This window comes from Manis pentadactyla, chromosome 5 (assembly GCF_030020395.1).
Source record: "Manis pentadactyla isolate mManPen7 chromosome 5, mManPen7.hap1, whole genome shotgun sequence".
NCBI lineage: Eukaryota > Metazoa > Chordata > Mammalia > Pholidota > Manidae > Manis > Manis pentadactyla.
In genome coordinates, this window is record NC_080023.1 from 153126642 (window position 1) to 153148968 (window position 22327).

At 49.3% G+C, this 22327-nt stretch overlaps 1 protein-coding gene across 8 annotated transcripts; it reads left to right on the plus strand.

Moving 5' to 3' along the window:
- The first annotated feature begins 1443 nt into the window (after window positions 1–1443).
- On the plus strand, window positions 1444–17670 carry CCM2L (CCM2 like scaffold protein). 8 transcript variants are annotated; one of them, XM_057502876.1, is made up of 11 exons: window positions 1508–1525; window positions 3142–3283; window positions 3760–3927; window positions 5856–5939; window positions 6027–6210; window positions 7008–7465; window positions 9277–9412; window positions 10985–11048; window positions 13337–13466; window positions 14040–14178; window positions 15057–17670. In XM_057502876.1, exons 3-11 carry the CDS (start codon window positions 3853–3855, stop codon window positions 15371–15373), a joined length of 1587 nt encoding a protein of 528 aa, XP_057358859.1. In that variant the 5' UTR covers window positions 1508–1525; window positions 3142–3283; window positions 3760–3852; the 3' UTR covers window positions 15374–17670. The 8 variants fall into 8 exon arrangements, with proteins under 8 accessions (XP_036780629.2, XP_057358861.1, XP_057358860.1 ...); XM_036924734.2 differs by lacking the exon at window positions 3142–3283 and having other exon boundaries at window positions 1444–1525; XM_057502878.1 differs by lacking the exon at window positions 3142–3283 and having other exon boundaries at window positions 1444–1525; window positions 14029–14178; window positions 15151–15366.
- Window positions 17671–22327: the final 4657 nt, after the last annotated feature.

Below are 22327 nucleotides of genomic sequence, written 5' to 3' on the forward strand. Positions count from 1 at the left end.
GGGAGGAAAGGAAGAAGCGGGAAGGCTAGTGTTTGGGAGTCTCCTGTGGCCCTCACACCCAGAGGCAGTGGGGAGCTTGACCCTTACTCCAACAGCCACTGACCTGGCACACCCACACTTTCAGGTGAAAACCTTCAAACAGTCTGAGGCACTGGCCCCTGCACTTCATAGTTTCCAGCTGCCTTCTCATCCATAGCCTAATGTCCTGCTCGCCACACCTCCGACTGCACAGCAGGGCTTTGGGGATTGTTGTTGAAAGATGAGGAAACTGAGGCCCGGAGACATTACAACCTGCCCTGGATCATACAACAAATCAGTTCCCAAACTTGATTCTCCAGAACCCAGATGTCACTGCAAGGTGGGGATGGGTCAATAGAACCTTTCCTGCTGTCCTAAGTGAGGCACACAGAATACATGGCCCTAAAGGCAAGGAACGAGGCTTCAATCCAGGCCGGGCAGAAACTCCACGTCCTCCTCGTACTCACTATGTCACCTCCTTCAATCAGCCTCTGCAGTTGAGCCTGTTTTTAAAATCTGTGTAATAGGTGTAATAATGGTACCGCAACATTATGAAGAATAGTGAGATGAAATATGTCAAGTGCTCAGCACAGAACCACAGAGGGAAACTTGCCTCCCTAATATTCTCCCAAGAGACAGGAAACCAGCCCAGGACACACAGACATATAGATAAGTAAATAGTTAATATTTATTGAGCTCTTCATATGTGCCAGGAGCTCTTCTAGGTGCATTTAATCTTACAAGTTAATGATAAAGTCAGACTGGTATTGTGCCCGTTTTATAGATGGAGAAACCGAGGCCCAAGTGGTTAGGGACTTGCCCAAGGTCATAGTCTAGTACGTGGCAAAGCTGGGATTCAAACTCAGGAAGCCTGTCTCTGCAGCTCATGCACACTGCCTCCCTTAATAGTAATGATTAATTTTTTAAATCATAATTTGCTTGGACACATTATTCTACAGCTTATGAAGCATTTTCCCACCCACTCTTTCATTTATTTCTCACCACAGCAGCCCAGAGAGGGAGGCAATGTTTGCTTCCAATTTATAGAAGGGGAGAGGGACTGAGGCTGTGACCGGGGGGAACTGACTTGCCTTGCCAAGGCCACACAGCAAGGTTAGTGGTAGTAGTAGGGGAGGAATCTGTGGTTTTCTGCCTCCAAATTCAGGGAACTGGTTCCTAGCCTTACTGAACTCGTAAGCCCCTTCAACAGCAGGCCTTCTAGCTGGAGCCTTGATGCTTCGTCCTCAGGCCAGCCGCTCTGGCCAGGGGTCCTCTCTCCAGCTGGAGGGTCCCAAGGCTGTGTTCTTCACCCCCCACCCCCCACTCCCAAACCTCTGCTCACTATCAGATGGGAGGGGCAGGAACTCCGGGCTGGTGGAGTTTCCGACCAGGCAGGAAAAAGAACAAAGAACTGTGTAGGGGAAGAGGGAGGGGGTGGTGGCCAAGAGGGTGGCAGGAGTGGAGGGGACGCTTCACCATGGAATATGAAGTCAAGAAAGGGAAAAAGGTAGGTGGGAGGTCGGGAGGGATGCAGGGAGAGAAATGTCCCCGGACCTGGGGAAGAGGGAAGCCTGGGGTGGGGGTGATGAGCAGCAAGTGGCGTAAGTAGGATCTTTCTTTTCACTTGGAAGGACCTTCTTCCCCACCCTTGGGCAGCCAGACATTTGGGATCCACACTCGCTAACCCGTTCCCCCACTCTCAGTGGTCTCTGCCATTCCTGGAGTGGACAGGCAGACGGGCACCTTCCAGGGAAACTCGGCCAGACAGGTTAGCTTGGGAGATACTCTCACCATGCTTCCCTGGTGCTCCTGGGGGTTCCCTCCTGCAGCTTCTCAGACCAAGAGACAACTGAAAGCCCCAGCCCCCTGTTCCCTACCTCCCTAGACAAGGCAACTCTGTGCTATGAGGCTGCCTCTCCAGGCTTGAGACACCTACCTGCTCGCCTGCTGGGTTCCAACCTAGCCTGCCCCCTCCCCATCTTTGTACAGGGACCAGCTCTGCTCCTAAAGCTACGGCTTGGGGGTCATGTCCTCACTGCTCCCTGCCTTCTAGATCCTCACCCCTCCTTGACTCTCAGAAGTTTGCTGGTCTGGTTCTCTGGTCATCTCACCTGGTGGTCTTTGCAGTCTAGGAATCCCCTCACATTCTGACTCCCACTCCCACTCCCACCCCCAACCGCGCCCTCTTTCCCCAGGAAACCTGGGTCAGGCTGTGCACAGAGGCTCCCATGTGAATCATGGGGGCTCAGAGGGAGCCAAGACCTGGGTGTTTGCTCTCTTGGTTCATTCCTTCTGTAGATATGTATTGAGCACCTATCATGTGTCAGGCACTGCTTGGTGCTGGAGATCATGTAGTGGTGAACAAAGTCAGACAACATCCTTGCTCCCTCCCAGGAGCTCACAGTCTAGCGGGGGAGGCAACTATTAATTTTTATTTTAGTCAATGAATGTAAAATTGCATAAAAGTCTCCATACATAGTACTGGGAGACAGAACATTAGGGGACCTAGCCCTACACTGGTCAGGCTGAGCTGAAATCTGGAGGAGTGGAAGGAAAGAGGGCACAGAAGAGTGTTTTAGACAGAGAACAGCATGTGCAAAAGCCCCGGGGTGGGAAGAAATGTAGCAAGTAGGAAGGACTGAAAGATGGCCTTGTAGCGGGAAGGTAGGAGTGGCAACCATGGGTGGGGGGGGTAGGATGAGGCTGGAGAAGTGGGCAGGGCTGGGGCCACAGTCAAAACATTTACCTGCCCACTCCATTCATACATACACACATACTCACCTACATGGGATGAAGCCCTTTATGACTTGTTCATCTCCTAATTCAGTGACAACAGATGACACACATCTTCTCCAAGCTCATGCTCATCCAGCCCTTACAGCCTCCAGGGTTTTGCACATGCTGTGCCCTCTGCTGGGAATGCCCTTTCCCAGATGTTTGTTTTCATTTCTCAGAGCTTCCATAGACTTCATCCAAGCCCCAGAATATTGGTTGTTAAGCATGAGCTGGGCGTGCATTGGAGCCACCTGGAGCACTTATTAAACCACAGATCATTGGGCCTCACCCCCAGGATCTGATGCACTAGGTCTGGGATGGAGGACAAGAATGTGCATTTCTCTTAAGTCCCCAGGATACTGCTGCTGGTGGTGATGGTGAGATCCGCTGCCCTGGAGTAGTGCTCAAACTTTCCCGTGAGATCCAGAACCTGATGGACTGGGCTGGGGCCCAGGATTTGCTCTTTTAACATTGCTCCAGGCCATTTTATGTAGGTGCCCACTGGATTATACTTAAATATATTTATTAACTATTTCTAATTTTTAGGAAAGCACAGAGATAGCTTAACAAATACCTAAGCACCCATCGCCCAGCCACACTGAATCTTAATATTTTTCTTACTTGCCCCAGCCTGTGCCCATCCCTTTCACCTGGGCCTGGGCCCTGCAGGGTCTGCATCCTCACCTGGATGCTCAGAAAGAAGGCTTTGGAGCCAGCCTGCACTATTGGTTCTGCTGCTACTAGCTGGTGACCTTATCAGCTAGTTTCCTTCCTGAGGCTTATCTGTATTATTCCTCCCTATCTGTAAAATGGGGATCACAGAGGTACCCGTTTTTGTTGCTGTTGTTTGTTTTTGTGATAATTAAATTAGATAATGTAAGTAAAATGCTGGGCATATAAATTCTTGGTAAAGTCAGTTGCTGGTATTACTGTTACTCCTCCCCCACACACCCCATACTCCCCCAGGGCTTCGTCTCCCCCATCCGGAGGCTGGTGTTCCCCAAGTCTGGACGCCGGGCAGCCTTTCGGAGTAGTGTGAGCCGCCGGCCCCTGCACTCGATGCCCCTTTATCCCCCTGACTACCTCATCGACCCCCAGATTCTGCTGTGTGACTACCTGGAGAAAGAGGTCAAGGTACGTGCGGGATGAGGAGAAGGGATGGGAAGAATCTTGGGGTGAGGAGCATAGTTTTCTTGACCCTTTTAGGGCCCCTGGCTAGGTCTGAAAATTAAGCTGACAAAGACAAATTAACAAGAGAAATGCATACACACTTTATTACATTTGTACATGTCCACGGGAGCATCCACAAGAGAATGAAGACCCCCAGGAGGGACCAGAGCAGGAAGCTTTTATACCTTTTTGACAAATAAACAATACATTTGTGAAGAACTGACAAGGCAGAGGGGTTTGGGCTGCGGGGTGGTAAGTGGTGGAGTGACACGGTTTGTTTATACAGCCTTCTTGGCCCTAAATTTCCTGTCACCGGTGATAAGGATGTCTCCCTTCCTTCTGGTACAGGCAGGGTACCTGTCATGTGGGAGATGTATCTCCTGCTTTCAGGACAGAAAGGTGTGGGGGGGAGTCAGAGTGACCTCATTTCTGCCATTTTCTCAAACTCCTTCAGTTTAAGATATTCACACTGCCATGGTGCCATATTTTGGGATATTGTGTCCTGGACCCTATTGGGAGAGACCTTGCCTTTCCTCCACACCAAACCCTGACGAGCCTTGTCTTACACAGGGGAGGCTCAGAATAGAGCCTGGGTTCCAGCCAGCCTCGCCCCTGACTTAAGCTGGGGACCCTCAGCAAGTGAGTTCCACCTGCTCAGCCTCAGTGTTCCTGTGTCAACATGGGGCTCAAAACCAGAGAAGAGTAGATAGGAAAGTGCTTTATGCACTGAAAAGCCATACTTCCTGTGAAGTTTTACTACAGAGACACTGTTTGCTACTCAGACAGTGTCCAGGTTAAAGGAACCCAGGTCAACAAGCCACAGACCTCTCAAGGGCTTTACCTCTATTTCATGAACACCATGAAGGAGTGGAGAATCCTCATTACCCAAGGAAGATTGATATGGGGGTTAAGAGTGTCAGATTTACAAAAAAAACAGGCTTCCTAGTTAAATCTGAATTTCAGATAAGCAAGGAGAACTTTTTTAGCATTAATGTGTCCCAAATATCGCGTGAGACTAAAAATACTAAAAACGCAAACTAAAAAAGTATTTGTTATTTATGTGACATTCAAATTTAACTGCCATCTTGTATTTTATCTGGCAACCCTATTATGAAGGGAAAAGCTAACAAATCAACCCACTTAAACATTGGGGACTGAAATTTCATAGAGAATAAAAAGAAAAAAGATTTGATTGGTGGAATTCACCTATAAGAATAAAACTAAAAATAATGAAAAAAGTTGATTCTTTCATTGAATAACACTTAAGTAACAACATCAAGTTATAACTAAGAATAAATAAAAAATTAATTTATTGATTTGGAGCATCATTTTTCTGCCAAAATTATTTATCGATTCAATGTAACATTCTACCCTTTCCATTGAACTTCTACAAGATCATAAAGAAGACAAAGGACTTGAATAGTTAACAACTGGTGCTTGGGGAGGACAGAGCCACTCAGACCCAATGGGAATTCACAGGTGGTGGGTTGTTTGAAGCTATTATTGTGACTCTTGCCTCCAGCATAGTTAAATAACTGTGTGTTTAGACACTGTAAGCCAGCAGTGAGAGCGTGGCTCTGGTGTATGGATGGAGAGGCCAGTTTCGCCCTTTCTAGCTATAATCTTGGGCATGTTATTGAGCTTTGGTGTGCCTTAGTTTTCTCATCCTTAAAGTGAGGATGAATGAGTGAATGTGCATAAAGCTCTCAGGACAGTGTCTGGCTTCTATGACCGCCTTAATAACCATTATTACCAGGTTCCTATTAATTCAGATATTTCTATCTCAGTCTACCCTGCAATAGCCAGTGAGGAGGTCAGGGTCCTCCAAGGCTTCAGGGTGACCTCTCTCTGTCCTCCCTCACCATCCCTCTCCTCTCCCCATTTCCATCCAGTTCCTGGGCCACCTCACCTGGGTCACCTCCTCACTGAATCCCTCCAGCCGGGACGAGCTCCTGCAGCTACTGGACACGGCCAGGGTGAGGCTCTGGGGAAGGGTCTTGTCCCCAACTCTCTCTCCCACCCAAGGCCCCCCCGGGACTCAGGAGATCCGACCCACCCCGCAGCAACTGAAGGAGCTGCCCCTGAAGACCACGGCGGAGCAGGACAGCATCCTCAGCCTGTCAGCCCGCTGCCTGCTGCTCACCTGGCGCGACAACGAGGAGCTCATCCTGCGTATCCCCACGCATGAGATCGCTGCTGCCTCCTACCTGCAGGACGACGCTTTGCACCTGCTGGTGCTTAAGACCGGTACAGAGGGCGGGATCTGGCCGGAGGCCTAACCTGCACAAGCAGGGGGGAGAAAGAGCCCCACATTTTGTTTTGTCTTGGGAATGGGCGTGACCTGGGTCAGGCGGTGAGGGTGTGCTGAGGCTGGATGATAGGGTGACGGAGAAGGCCTGACCACATTCCCTGAGGCTGGGGCAGGCCGTGGTCATATGCAAGAACACGGAGCCCAAGGTTGAGGTTGAAGGGTGGGCGGCCTGACCCGCCTTCCTGCGGCTAGGTGGCGGAGCCTGGGAAGGGCAGAGACTAGAATCCTTTAACTGAAGTTAAAGGGTGTGCTGATGGGGAGTGACGCCGCCGCCCTCTAAGGCTGGCACGAAACCTACGGCGAGGGGCGGGGCCATACCCGGGGAGGCGGAGCTCACGGCGGGAAAGCAGGTGGGAGATGACAGACCACTCCAAACTAGCGGCGGGGGTGGGGGCTGGGCCAGGGGCGGCTTTGAGGAAAAGTCGGAATCGAAGCGGGATGGGACAGCCACACGGGATGACCACCACCTTCAGGCCGACCGCCGGGTCCTGGGGCAAGGGGCGCCAGGGTAGGTTTGGGCAAGGGGGAACGACCTGCAGAGCCAAAACCAGGGGTGGAGCCTGAGGCTTGGGGCGTGGCCAAAAGTAAGGACGCGAGGGGGCGGGTCTGGCCGCGAGAATTTGGAGTCAGGGGTGGGGCCTGGGGCCTTGCGCGTCGGGGTCGGGTCCAGCCGCTGGCCTCGCAGGGGCCACTTCGTTCGGATCTCCTGCTGAAGGCACCCGACCTCTCCTAGGTCTGGGCGTGGATCCTGTGCCAGCAGGCGTAGACGCCAGCCCCGGCGGCGCGGGGCGCGACCCAGGCCCGCCGGGCGCGGCGCCCGAGAAGCGGCGGGTGGGCACCACGGAGCGGCGCCACACCATCTGCAGCCTGGACTGGCGCATGGCGTGGGGCGGGGGCGCGGGCGCCGAGGCCCGGGCCGGGGCCTGCGGCGGGGGCAGCCTGGAGCGCCAGCGCGCTGGGGCGCGGGCGTCAGGCAGCTGGGAGCGGCGGCAGACGTTCAGCGGCAGCTGGGAGCGGCGACACGGCGGCGGCGGCGGCGGTGCGGGCAAGCCGGGCGGCAGCTGGGAGCGGAGGCAGGCGGGCGGCGGCGGCAGCTGGGAGCGGCGCCACCCGGGCACCAACCCGCTCGACCCGCAGGACCCCAGCCCCGACGCCTACTGCAACCTCGTCATCCTGGCTGTGGCCAACAGGGTGAGCTCGCGGGCACCCCCAGCCCCGCGCTTTCACGAGGTTACGAGGTTCCTGGGGTCCACCCTAGCCTCTCCCTCCTTCGACCCTACCTTCGACTTAGGTTCTACCTGTGTGTTTATGTGCTCATGACGACAAAAGGCTTCTGAACTCCAGCCCTGGCCGCCTCCCACTTGCGGTCCCTATGGGATGAAAACCCAAAATGGCCCTCTATCAGGCTTGATCTAACCCCTCGTCCAGCCCAGCTCCTTCACCAACGTCGTCTGCACTACAACAGTAACAATCAGGACACTAATCACCAGCAGGAATCTAGTGCCAACCCATGCCAGACACGGAACCAGTATTAACACGCTTCACTCTCACGGTAACCCCTAGTGGCAAATGTTACAACCATCCCCATTCTATAGAGAAGGAAACTGAGACCCAGAGACTAAATAATTTGTGTGCCCAGAAAGCAGGTGGCGATTTCAACAGTGGGACCCAAGAAGTTCAGAGCCTGTACTCGGTAACTGGTGGGCACGGAAAGCATGTGGTATTTCCGGCACCTAGAACAGCGCCTGGCACAAAATAGAAGCTCAATAAATATTGAATGAATGGGTGAATTAATGTATATTATATACCTTGTGTTGGAGACCAAGAAAAAAAACAAGCAGATTGCAGTGATAATAAGGGAAGAGATCCATTTTCCGTAGAGAAAGTGAGTTTGTCCCTTTTAAACTGAAATGTGAAGGAGGGGTAGAAGTAAGCAGACACAGTGCACCCTGTTTATCCCCCTGGACTGGAGGACTTTAGGGTACAGACCTCATCTAATTTACCTCTGAGACCCCAGAGCCTGGCCTAGTGCCTGCCACACAAAAGGAGTGAATGAGAATAATTAAATAAATGAAGAGTTCTTTTCCAGGAGTATCTCGCCTCTGAGGTACCATGGTCCCAAGGAGAGCATGGGAGTTAGAGTGAAACAACCTGGGTGCCAGTGTTAGTCAATGCCGTAAACTTGTGTGAGCCTAGGCAAGTCACTTAATCACTTTCTAAGCTTCAGTGTCTTCAACTATAAAATAAGGATACTCTTCCCTGTCCATTTTGTAGGGTTATTGTAAGGATCAAGCCTGGCTTAATGATTATTATACTCCCCATCCCAAAATGCCTATCCTGGGTTACATTTTAACTTACACCCCGGGCTTTTTGAGGTACAAAATAGGAAATGGCATTATGAAGTTGGTCTCCTTTGTCTTTCCGTGTCTCTTACTTAAAGGCATAAAGAAGTAAATTAAAGATGCAAATTCCTCTTCAAATTTTTAATCTCAAAAAGTTTCACACACAAACTTAAATTCCTTTCTTCTATCAGAGACTGAAGGTCATGTATTCATCCTACTTCCATTTTTGCCCTGGGTACTAGGAAGCTCATATCTAAATATGAGCTAAAATTTTCCACATTTAATTCTTCCTCCTAGTAGGTATTAGGAGACCCAGGTTTTAGTCCTGGCTAATCACCACTTATGTGGGCCTCAGCTTCCTACATGTAAATTAAACTAAATTAGGGCTTATTTTAGGTAAGCTTTAGGGGCCCTGTGAATTCCCAGAAATTTGGGGTGCATTTTTCAGGGCATGGGAGTTAAGAGTTGTCGCTGGACCTTGTATAGGAGTCCAAGACCCAGAAAGTGGCCATATGATTTTGATGGGAAATGCCGTTAAAAGTCGATTTAAGCATCTCTAGGAGTGTGTGTGTGCCCTGTGAGCCTCCTCACACTGTCTAGGAAGCAGGGGCATCCTGGTCACTGGAGTGGGCCTGAGTTCTTTCTCTCTCCCTGGGCTAGGATGCTGCCGAGGAGTCCTGTGCCCTCATCTGTCAGGTCTTCCAGATTATCTATGGGGACCAGAGCATTGAGTGTGTGGACCGGGCTGGCTGCCACTACACATCCACTCCTGAACGGCCGTGGCTCTGCAGCCGCAGTGAGTACTCAAAATCCTGGCAACTCCTGTGAGAACTTCCAAAAGGCTGGAGGGATGCCCCAGGACTCAGAGCCAATGAAAGCTTTAGGGGTCCTGATCTCTACCGCAATTAGAGTATACCCCCAATAAGTAGTCAAAATAAAATGTCAGTTTTCCTGGTGACCTCAACCCTAGCTTCTTTATAGATGTTCTGGTTGCCAGATTCAGAATAAGCCTCTCAGAGCTGAACTTTTCTCTCTTCCTTCTGTTTTTGATGCCCCTGCTTTGCAGAAATCTAAACACATGTATTGTCTGTTTACTGAGCTCTCTTGCCCCATTAGGACTCTAGGTCAAAACCAAGATTTACAAACAGGTCCTTGAATGCAATCAAGGGTAGAGGCATTACTGAGCACTGACTACGTGCCAAGTCTTATTTAACCCTCATAGCAACCTGGTCAGCCTGGCACAGGACCAGGGAGACACCATAGATGCTTAAGAAGTATTTTTGAATGGATGAAAAAATTCTCTGAGGCCTTATGATTTCAATTTTATAGATGAGGACATTACAGCTCAGAGCAGTCAACAAATGCTCAAGGCCACACAGCTGGTAAGTGGCAGAGTCAGGATTCAAACCCAAGTGTGTCTGTTTCTAAAGCTTTTATCTGCCACAGCCCTACTCCTCATGCTGCCTTCAAGGCCACTAATGAATTTCCTCAGCCCTGGCCCCCTCAGTGTGGCCCCTGTTTGCACAGCTCCAGCAACAGGGATCTGGTACTTTTCTTCAGGAGGCACTCCCAGCTGTGGGAGCTGTGGTTATTGGAAAGTGGAACTAGTTCCTCAGCTCTCACAGGGATGATGGGCAAATAAATGAGATAATTCAACAAATATTCCAACAAATTCATTCAATCAACAAATATTTATTGAGCACCTGCTAGTCACCAGGATATACTGGTGAGCAACACCAGACATGGCCCTGCCCTCCTGAGGCTGGCATTGCTCAGGAATGAAATAATTACACACAAAATCTGTAACCACATGCTGTGCTATGAGAACATAGTCTGAGGAACCAGCCTTGCCTGGGAAGTCAGGGAGTCCCCTGAGGAAGTGACACTGAGAGAGCCAAGCAAGGGTGAGGCTAGTACCTGGAGTCAGAGATGACAGGGCCACATACAGAGCAAGGTGTCTGAAAGTGGAACCATTTTGAGTTCCTTCCCCTCAAAGTTCTTTTTTTTCTTGATTCAAACACATACAGTGTACAAAGTACAACCATACCTGTTCCCTCACGTGCTGTCCTTAAGACCCCCATTGAGGTAGGCAGGAAGGTAGTATTGTCCCAACCTTGGGGAAATCGAGGGCCAGGAGAGGGGAAGTGAGTTGCCCATGGTCAACTGGTGGGGTCGGGAATCATGGTCAGAATCCTGCAGAGGCTGCCCATTTCACTCAGAGTGAAAGCTGACACCCTTATAATTGCTGACAAGGCCATCCATGCCGTAGCCACCATCTAGCCCCAGGGTGGGGCTGGGGTTGGGAACTTAGAGAGCCAGGATGTTGGTCCCTGCTTTGCCACCTCTGACAGCTGTCTTCCGGCCTCAGGTGAGAGCTGTCGCACAGATGGGACATACGCCTATGACGCCGACTTCAGCTGCTGCAGCTCCTTGTGGGTATTGCCCTCCCTGGGGACCCTGCTCTTGCCCCACCACCCCTGCATGAACAGGACCACTCTTATAGGCATTCTTGAGCCCCCTGTGGCAGGAGAGGTGGGAGAGAGTGACCCCACCTTGATTTGTGCTGAGACACTGGGCCCTGAGGCTGGGAGGTAAACTGAGCTCTGTGAACTCATGGGATCCAGACCCAGACCCCTGAGAAACCCAGAGGGCAACCAGAACCCAAAACTGGGTCCACATAAGTCGCAGTTCTTTCCCAGTCATCCAGACACAGTGGCCTACAGAGTTAAAAAATTACAGCTAGTGCCCCAAATAATTTTCATTTACCTAGTTTTTGGCTCCATATAATAGAAAACTCTTATAAAAAAGTATTTAAACAAGGTAGAGCCTTCCTCCCCTGTCTCTTAGCTAAGACAGACCAGGAGTTCATGGCATATGGTCATCAGGGGCCCGGGTATATCTTTTCCTGCCTCCCCAGCACTTGCTTTCACCCTCGAGGTCACCTCATGGACCAAGATGGTGGTTTTAGCTCCAGTCATCACGATAGCATGCCAGGGGCCCCTCATCAGGGTGGAATCCCCACCTGATGGCTTTTGCTTATATCTCACTGGCCAGAACTTGGTCATAGGGCCACAACTAGCTACAAGAAAGGCTGGAAAATGTAGGATTAAAAAAAAAATTGTCAGTTGGGAACATTGTCCAGGGTTCTGTTAAGTGTGACCAACCACCCCAGGTTGCCCAGGACTGAGGGTTTTCCCAGGGCATGGGATTTTCAGTACTAAAGCCAGGAAAGTGCCTAATAAACTGGATTAATTGGTAACCGTAGTTCTGTTACTAAGGCCTGTGGCATGACAAATAGCGGTTTCCGCCAGTGAAATATTCCCTGCTTCCCCACCCTCCCTTTTTAGTGGCAATATATTTGCCTTCCTAATACTGTGTACCCTCAGGCCAGTCCTTAAATAACCTGAGATCTGCTGGAGAGATGAAAGTCATGATAATGACTAACATGTGAGCTTGCTGTGTACCTAGGGCTATTCTACAAAGCACTTCATTTTTCTATAATAAATCAACATAGCACCATTACAGTAGCTACGGTTTATTGCTTATAGTCAACAATGCTAAATGCTTTACAAATATTAACTCCTTTAATTCTCATGACACTGATTTTTATCATCCCATTTACAGATGGAGAAACTGAGGAATAGAAAAGTTAAGCAGCTGGCCCAAGGTCAAGCAGTTAGTAGGCTGTAGGCCTGGGATTTGATCCCAAGCAGGCAGGCTCCAGGCCCACAGCCTTAAATATAACTGAACTGTACTGCTTCTCTGTAGCAAATAATAGAAGATGGTTCTTGAGTAATTTAGGGCCCAGGAAGCAAGTTGACTTTTTACTAAGCAGTATTTATTGAGTACCTATCTTGTGCCAGGCACTGTGCTGTGTGCTAGGGAGCAAGACAAGGATAAGCCCCGAGCTTGGCACATGATAGACATTCAACAAATGAAGAAAGTGAGCCTGCCCTTGCATGTTTTACAATCTGGCATAGGAGATAATGAATTCATTAGTTAATAGAAATAAACCTTAATGCTAATAAGCACTAAAGGGAAACTCAGAGTGCTGAGAGGCCATGGGGAGCTTATCTCGCCTGGGGCATTGGGAGGGCCTTTCAGAGTTGATGACAGTTGAACTGAGACCTAGAGGATGGCAGGAGAAGAACGCTACAGACAGAGGGGACAGCAAATGCAAGGGTTCTGAAGCAGGTAAAAGCTTGGTGTGTGTGAGGAGCAGCCACGAGGCCACCATGACTGAAGCAAGAGGATGTTTCTGGGGGTGTCTGGAAAGGCTTGCATGTCATGGGTAGACTTAGAGACTTGGTGCCCACATTTGACAGAAGGTGTAACCCAGTCTGAGCAGATCAGGGAAAAGTTTACCGCAGTGACATTTAAGATTCAATGATGAATAAGAGTTAGCTGAGCAAAATGTAGGGGAGAGAGGTATTTCAGGCAGCAGGAACAGCATGTGCAAAGGCCCAGAGGTAAAGAGGTACTTGGAGTACTAGAGGAAAAAGGAAAAGGCGGGGTGCCCTGAGCACAAAGAGCAAGGGTGAGAGGAGGTTTGAGGGGTAGCCAGGAGCCAGATAATGTGCAGTCTAGAGGACTAGGTAGGAGCTGGGATGGGGCCTGAGGCTCAGAGTGTTGGTAGTTGTGCCTTTCCCACCTTCCACCTGCCACAGGGAAAGCAGCTGGATAGAGGTGAGTGAGGGCCCCTTTCTGCCTGTCCCTGCAGCAATGGCTCCCAGGACACCTTTGAAGCGTGTTACAGCGGCACGTCCACACCCTCTTTCCATGGCTCCCACTGCAGTGGCAGTGACCACAGCGGCCTGGGCCTTGAGCAGTTGCAGGATTACATGGTCACGGTGAGCTGGGCAGGCAGTGCGAACAGCACAAGCAAAGGCCTGGAGCCTGGGGAAAACATGGGGGTATTTCAGGAATCATGAGTAATCCTGGATGACATAATTGAAGCATAAAACCTGAGAAGTCAGGACGGGACATGAAGTTAGGAGAGTAAACTGAGGCCAGCCTGTGAAAGGCCGTAACTAATACCAGCTAGCATTAATTGAGCATTTGCTCTATATCAGGCACTGTTCTAAGCACCATTTAGGTGTCATTTCTTTTAATCCTTTCAACAACCCAAGAAGGAGACCATCATTATTCTCACTTTGCAGATGAGATAAATGAGGTCAGGGAGGTTGTCACCTACCCAAGATCACAGAGCTGATCAATGAAGGAATCAGGATTTGAACTCAGGCAGCTTGAGTCCACTTCCCATTCTTCGATGCAGCCCAGGGGGTCCAGATGTCCCCCAGTAGGTCATGGAAGGTTTTTGAGAGGTCTGGGCTACATAGGCTATCAGAGAGGGCTCATGCCTTCTAGGCAGGGCTTGGGTGGGGGTCGCCCTCTGGGATTGATCCCAAATAGTGTCCCTACAGTTGCGGAGTAAGCTGGGGCCCACTGAGATCCAACAGTTCGCGCTGCTGCTGCGGGAGTACCGGCTGGGGCTGCCTATCCAGGACTATTGCACAGGCCTGCTGGAGCTCTACGGGGACCGGCGCAAGCTCCTCCTCCTCGGTGAGCCCCCACCCAGCCCCAAGGGCACCAAGGCCTCCCACGGCCCATGACATTCCCAATCAGGTGCCAGGCTGCAAGCATTTACCCCTTGTCCCTCAGCCTCCAATAAAGCCATGATCATGAGATCACAGAGCAGATGAGAGACTGAGGTGCAGAAGAGGGGAAGGGACTTGCCTGCAATCACAGAGCCCATAAGAACAGAGCACTGGTATGGACATTTTCATTTTCAAAGCAGAGCTGGGAGAGGGAATGATTCTTCCCATTTTACCCCCTGAGGAAGCTGAGGCTCAGAGAGGCTAAGGAACTTGCCCAAGATCATACAACTAGTTAGGATGACTAATAACAAAGGCAGGAATGATAATGTTAATAAGCTAGCATGTATTTGGCAGTTACCCTGTGTGGAGCATTGTCTCATTGAATACCCTCAATTTGGGGAATTAGAAACTATTATTTGCCACCGTTTTGCTGATGAGGAAACTGAGGCTCAGAGATGCAGAGTACTTAAGTTCCATAGGCAGTAAGTAGCAACAGAAGTAAAGCAATCTAACTTTTATGGGGCACTCAAGTGTGTTCTAAGTACCCAATTTAATCCTCTCATTCCTACCAGAACAGATGCGGTTTTCTCAGTTTTAGAGGCAACTATAGGAAGGCTCAGAGTGGTTATTTAATGAGGGTCACACAAGTAGTAAATGGGAATATAACAGTTGAAATAATATTAATAAGCTGACATGCAGTGAGCATTTACTGTGTGCTGGAAACATTCTCTGGCTCAGAGAGTTAAGGATTTGAACTCAGCTCTCCAGAGAAGGTGATTCCTCTGAGGTCAGGGCTGAACCTGAGGAAGTCACCCTGCCGCCACCCCCATCCCCCGCCCGCAGGGATGCGGCCCTTCATCCCGGACCAGGACATTGGCTACTTTGAGGGCTTCCTGGAGGGCGTGGGCATCCGCGAGGGAGGCATTCTCACCGACAGCTTCGGCCGCATCAAGCGCAGCATGAGCTCTACGTCCGCTTCGGCTGTGCGCAGCTACGACGGTGCGGCTCAGCGGCCTGAGGCGCAGGCCTTCCACCGGCTGCTGAACGACATCACGCACGACATCGAGGCGCTGGCCCCCGACGACGATGACGACAGCACGGACCCAGAGGCCCAGGGCTCCCCTAGTGGGGGGGATGCAGCCGAGGACAACTACCTGTAGCTGCCGCCTAAGCGGAGGGCGGAGAAGGGGGGTGTCTCTACAACCCGCCTCTGAGTCTCGCTCGATCTTGCTGGTGGGACCCCATCCCCAGACCTCTTCTCACAACCCCACGGGGGCCAACACTCCAGGGGTTTGCGTCCCTGCCTGGGACTCTGGTCCTTGCAGTAGTGAGGGTGCCCTGGAGGGGGAGGCACCCTAAAGTCCTGGGCAGCGGCCCCGGGACTCTTGGCGGGGCCCTAGGTCACACCCGCCTCCTCGTGACTCCGCAGCGTTCTGCAGGTGGAGGGCCGGGTGGGGAGTGGGCTCCACCTGCTGGCAGACGGAGAAATGAATGCCCAGAGATACCTGTTACTCCTGTTTTACGGTTTGTGAAACAGGTTCAAAAGGGGGGAGGGAACCTGAGGGAATCTCCAGATTCTCCTTAGATATTACCTCAAACTGACCATACTAAATAGAGGGTCTTTTTAAGGCTCTAAGTGGGCCCTAGTCCTGATCCTAAGACTTTCGAGCAAGTTACTTTTTCAGATCCTGCACCTGGAGCCAGGGAGCCACAGGGCTCCTGGCTGGCCGGTGTCCCGGCTCCTCTTGTGTCTCCCACTGCCTAATGTGTCAGTTGGGGTGGGCCTCACCCACCTCATGGTGGTGGGGGGGACTCATAAAGATCAGGGCCTTAGTGCTGAGTCCAGCACATGATAGGCACTCAGTAAACTCTGTTCCCTTCCACATACAACATTTTCTGACTCAGTTTACCTGTCTTGCCTGGGTGCAATGGGGTGGGAATTGGTAGGGGGTGGAGATAGAATGTAAGAAGACCCTCAGGGACCTCAGTTGGTAAAGAGGAAATAGGACTTGCCACTCACAGATCTATTACAGCCTGGCTCTGTGCTCAAGCCCCAAATGAAAAGTACCCAAGACTCCACAGCCAGCCATTGAGGGGGTCTGGGGTAGTAGAAGACATCTGAAGGCAGGGTTGGGAAGTCAACGGAAGGGCAGCACCCAACACAGCCTGCGGAAAGCCTTGGAGGCTAAAAGGAATGAGGTCTGAGAAGAGGCAGATACTCACATAAAAGAGCTAAATTGTACTTGGAAAACTTTGCTGAGCCTTCCATGGCCAGACACATGGCACTTACCATGCGGTAGGTACTATTATCACCAATTTTTAAGTAATATTATCACTATTATTAAGGCTTTGGGTCCAGGGAGTTTCATGATTCATACCCTGTGGCAAATGGCCATCCCATCATAACTGGTCCATGCAAGGCCCCTCCAATGTTGTATTTCCCCCTTTCCATCCATATATTCCCCACATTCCTTCCCTTCCCCACATAGAGGTACCGCCCCACCATGTGTTGATATATGTCCCTAGACATAAAATACACAGTGTTTTGTGTATGTGTTTACATGGTGTAAATGGTATTGTGTAAGGATCTCATTCTGTTGCTTTCTTCTTCCACTCCATAGTCTGGTTTTTGACCCATGTTGCCATGAGAAAATCTAGCTTATTGTATTGAACTCCTGCAAGATATTCCAAGCTGAGCATCGTTGTTTTATTTATTCATTCCCCCAGTGATGGACACCCAGGTTGCTTCCAATTCCTTCTTACCACAAACAATATTGTGATGAACACCTTTGTACATTACTCTTATGGACCTACATGAAAATTTCTTTGGACTCTTTACTCAAACGTGGAGTTACTAGATCAGAAGACATACATGTTTTAAATCTCACTAAATTCCTCTAGCAGCAAGTGAAGGATGCTGTCTCCCCTTCATTATTTTATTTTGTAATTTTTGCCTACAGTTTAGGTGTAAGGTGGCACCTTGCTATTTTAACTTGCATTTCTCTATAATCCTGAGATGCAGAACCTCCTATCCTTGCCGGGCCTTTGAACTTCCCCTTCAGTGAACTGCATGTTCATGTCTTTTGCACAGTGTCAGTTGGGTTTCCTGTGTTTTTCTTACTGGTTTGCAGGAATAGTTTATATATTTTAGATATTAATCCTTTGTTGGATGTTGGTGTTCCAAATATCTTCTCCCAGTACATTGCCCATCTGTTAGGTTCATCTATGGCAGTGGGTCTCAGACTTGAGCTGCATCAGAATCTCCTGCAAAGCTTGCTGAAACAGACTGTAGATCCCCACGCCAGAGTTTCTGACTCAGTAGAGCAGAGGTGGGGCCCAAGAATTTGCATTTCTAACAAGTACTCAAGTGATGCTGATGGTCCAGGAACCACACAGTGAGAACCACTGGTTGCTTTCCTTTGAACAAAGTTGTTCCAATAAACAAATCCTTAGTTAATGGTTTCAGATATATATATTTTTTATGGGTGAGGGAAACTGGAGGTCAAGGAGGTGAAGTCAATGAGCCCCGTAAGGGACCAACCCCAGAGCCCATGCTCCTCACTGCTCTACTATCCTACCAGCCACTGGGATGTGGTGACTGACTGCAGGCAGAGGTGATGAGAGCCTTAGTAACTTCCTGAGTGAGGCAGCCATAGAGAGAGGAGTCAGTTGGCTGGCAGAGGCCAGAGAGATAGGGGTCCCTCTTAAAGACTTTGAAGGCTTTGCAAAAGGGTCAAGCTCAAAAATTGCCCACAGTCCTAACCAGGGCACAGTGACGGGGCTGCTGAGCAGCACTGGGACAGTTCTTGCCACACAGCTCTGGGGATGGAGCAATTTCCCTCACACTCCGAGGAAGTCCCCCCCTACCCCGGAACTACCCTCTTACCAAAGCCATGTAACCCCTTGGTTTCTGAGGTCCAAAGGGCCCTGGCTGGGGTGGTCCAGGCTCTGAGCATGGGGGCTCTGGCCACACTTCCTCCTGCCAGGGTTACTTCCCATCATGGTTCCATTCCTGGCACTGCAAGAGGGGAAAACCCCCTTGGGGTAGGACAGCTGATTCCCAAAGACCTCTAGGGGTGGTGTAAGGGTGGAACTTCCCTGCCAGCTGGATCCCTTGGGGATAGTCCCAGGAACAAGTGGTGAAGTTAGTGAACTGGTCTGCAGCTGCCCCTTACCCTGAGGTCCTACCCATTTGGGGCCCAGCTTCTTCCTACTGCCAGCTTCCCAGTAGAAATGTCTAGCAATCCATCACAACTGCATGTTGAAGAGGAGTCCTAGAGCCACTGTCACTCAGTCACCAAATGCTTAGGGAGCACCCACCCTGTGTCAGGCATGTACTAGACACTAGAGGAAGATACAGAACAATCCCGGCCTTCTGAGAGGCTCCCAGATAATGGGGAAGACCAGTCCCCAGATCATCGTAGCGCCAAGTTCTCAACTATAAAACCAGAGTGAGAAACTAGCTCTTTCCGGGGAAGATGAGAAAGGCTTCATAGAGGAGGTTACATATGAATGAAACTTTGTTGAAGGATGAGGAAGATTTTTGGCAGGTAGACAAAGGAGTACCTTCCAGGCAGGACCAGCATGAGCAAAGGCACAGGAGCTGGAAGGAGCTCCGCACACTTGAAGACTGGTAAACAGTTAGCACTTGTGTAGTGGTAAGGTTCTCTGGCCCTGGGGTCAGACTGTGAGTTTTGAATCCCAACTCTGTCATCTGCTACTTGGGTGGCCTTGGGTAAGCCCCTAAATGTCTCTGGGTCTTGGTTTCCTCATCTTTAAATAGCATCACCCTCATAGATCTCATAGGTTATTTTGAGGCCTAAAGAAGATAATCCCTATAAGATTGCATGTAGTAAGTGCTCAATAAATGTGAACATTATGACTGCTAGAGGATTACGGGGTGTGTGAGGTAGGGTGGGGCAGGATTTGTAAGAGGGAAACCAGAGAAGTGGGCAGATTGAGAAGGCCCTTGAAGAGCAGATTAGGAAGTACAGGCAATGAGGAGAGACCTAATAGGCTTGAATTTCATCGAAGTGAATCCAGCTGCTTAGAGAGGCGATCCTGGGGGCTGGGGGCTGGGAAAGGACCAGGTGTAAAGAAGACATTCAAATAAATAATGAGCCACAGCCCAATAGAAAAATAGGCAAATTATTTGTACAGTTCACAGAAAATACAAATGACTGTGACAAGATGTTCACCCTCACTCATAATAAGAGAAATGCAAATGAATACTACATTGAGAAACCATTTTCAATTACCAGATTGGCAATTGGAAAGTTTGTTAATTTACAACGTAGGTGTAGTGTGAGGAAACAGACGCTCTCACATATTGTGGGTGGAAGAGTAAGTTGGTATAAACCTATTTAACAGTATTTTAAATGCATGGACCCATTAATGCAACAATTCCACTGCCAGAAATTTCTCCTACATTTATACTCACAGAAGTGGAAAGGATAGATGTGCAAGGAAAAATCATTGCAGCTTCTTTTCTAATAAGAAGCGATTAGAAATAAGCCAAATGTTCAGTGATAGGGAACTACTTAAACTGCAGCTGACACAGACAATAGAACACCATGCAGCCATAAATAAGGACGAAGTAGCTCCCCACGTACCAATGTGGAATTATTTCCGAGATAAAGTAGGGTGGGAGTGAGAAAGAAGATGAGGAAAAATGTATTTTGCATTGTGTTGTCTTTTTGTTTAAAGTGGGGGATGTCTTTGTATATATACCTGGAATTGTTTTCTGGAAAGATATACAAAACAGATCATAGTTGTTGCCTCTGAGCAGAAGGGGCATATGGCTGTATAATAAGGAGGGAAGGAAACTTTCTCTTCATGATGTATATTTACATATTGTGCCACAAATAGGAATTACAGAAAAGCAATTTAAAAAAAATCGCTATCGTGATATTTATCATACTCTATTAACACTATCTGCTTTCATGTCAGGTCCCCTCACCTCCACCCCTAACACACACACACATGTTTCAAGGGGAAGAGGATAGCTGGTTCTGACTCATTCCTATACTCCCTCAGCCCCACACAGCACCCAGCACAAAGCAAGTGCTCAGAACATTTGAATACACATTCATGATGATTACCTTCTCTGAGAAGACCCCAATTAATCACCCCACCAGGTATTCCTGCACTTGCGTAGACCATTCCCATGTGGACTAGGGATGACCTGTGTGGCCAGTGTGATGTTTCACCTTGCTCTCCTAGATCACTTGCTCAGGGGGAAGCCAGCCACGGAGTCATGAGCACACTCAGGCGGCCTTATGGAGAGGTTCAGATGGGGAGCAATTGGGGCCTCCAGCCAACAGTCCTGTGAGTGAGTCATCTTGGAAATGGATCCTCAGGCCCAGTCAGTCCTTCAGATGAATGCAGACCTGGCTGACCTTGACTGCAGGCTTGTGAGAGACAGCAAGCCAGAACCACTGAGCTGAACTGGGTCCTAGATTCCTGACCCACAGAAACTGTGAGATAATAACTGTTTATAATGTTAAGCTGCTCAGTTTTGGGTAATTTGTTACAAAGCAGTGTACAACAAATTCAATCAGTAAGCATTTACTGTGTATCAATTCTGTGGAGAATGCAAGAGAAAAAGACATGGTCCCACCCTCAGGGGAGCAGGCCAGTTATTGAGCACTTACTATATACCTCGCCCTGTACTGAATGCTGACTCATAGATTGTTGGCAATTAAAATACATTGTAGGACAAAAGGGAACTTTCTGGATGGAAATGTATATCTTAATAGGGTTGAAGTTACATAGATGTATGTGCATCTGTAAAAATTCAGTAAACGAACACTTAATCTTACGCACTTTGCTTTAATGTAAATTTTACATTAAACATACTGTAAACAAACATTGCACTCTGGTTAATATGTACGCTGAAGTAATCTACTTTTAAGTACATTTTAAAAAGATGGTTTGATGGACAAGCTGGATAGACATGTGATAAAGCAAGCAGAATGTTAATGGTAGAATGTAGGTGTGAGTAAAGGGGTTTTATTATAAAAATCTTTCAATTTTTCTGTATGTTTGGAAGGTTTCATAAGAAAGTGTTTGGGGAAAAGGACCCTCAACCATACATACTAATGCTCTCGTTTGTTATTATTTTAATTACACAAATAAAAAGTCTAGTTTGAAAACAGAAAAAAAAAATTTTTTTTTAATAGAGAAAAGGTTACCATCTCTTTCTGTCTGATCCTAACGTCCCTCTCCTTCAGTAACAACCTCTGGTCCTGTCAGCTGTGTAGTTTCCAGACCTTTCTCTATGCATTTACATACATATATAAGTGAATACAAATCCGCGGTATTTTTTTTAATGAATGTACTCTGTAAACTATACTGTAAATATGTTTGGAGGATCTTTCTGTGTTAATTCATGCACATCGTCTCAGTTCTAAATTGCTGAGTAGGACAGGTCTTCTAGTTCAAGATGAAACAGAAGGAAAATTGGAATTGCTAGGAAGCCAACCCATTGTCGGAGTTCCCAGGCCCGGGTGCGCCCCGCCCCCGCCCCTCAGAGGACCTGCCTGGGCTCGGGTGCACCGAGACCCAGGAGGAAGTCCGCTAAACGCTTCCTCTTTTCTTGCCTAGCGGGGCCACTGGGGGATGGGAGGAGGGTTGTGAAACGGTTCCCTACCCCCCTAGGGGGACCCGCCAGCTGGAGGTGGCCATGCAGCTGGGGGCAGAAAAACAACTCCACGGGCTCCCCCCAGCACTCCCACTCCTCCCAGTCCCCCCACACCCCTGAGCAGGTCAGCTGTCTCTAGGAGAGTACCTGGTGTAGATAATTTTCCAAGACACCCACAGGCCAGTCTCCAGGGTCTCCCACAGAAAGCCCCAGGTCCTTATCAGTTGTGGCTGCCATCTGCAGCCTCATCTTCCACCTGTCTATGCCAAGGCTTCAGGCACCAAGAATGCAGAAGTGTTTGTGGTTCGTCAGACAGCCCCGACTGTTCCTCCTTCAGGCCAAGTCAGGCTGTCCCTCCTGTCCAGAATATCTTTTGCCATGATCTTGTACTAGCATCCTTTAAACTTCAACCCATCACCTCCTCCAAGAAGTCCTCCTCGATGCACCCCAGGCTGAACCAGTGTCCCTCCTA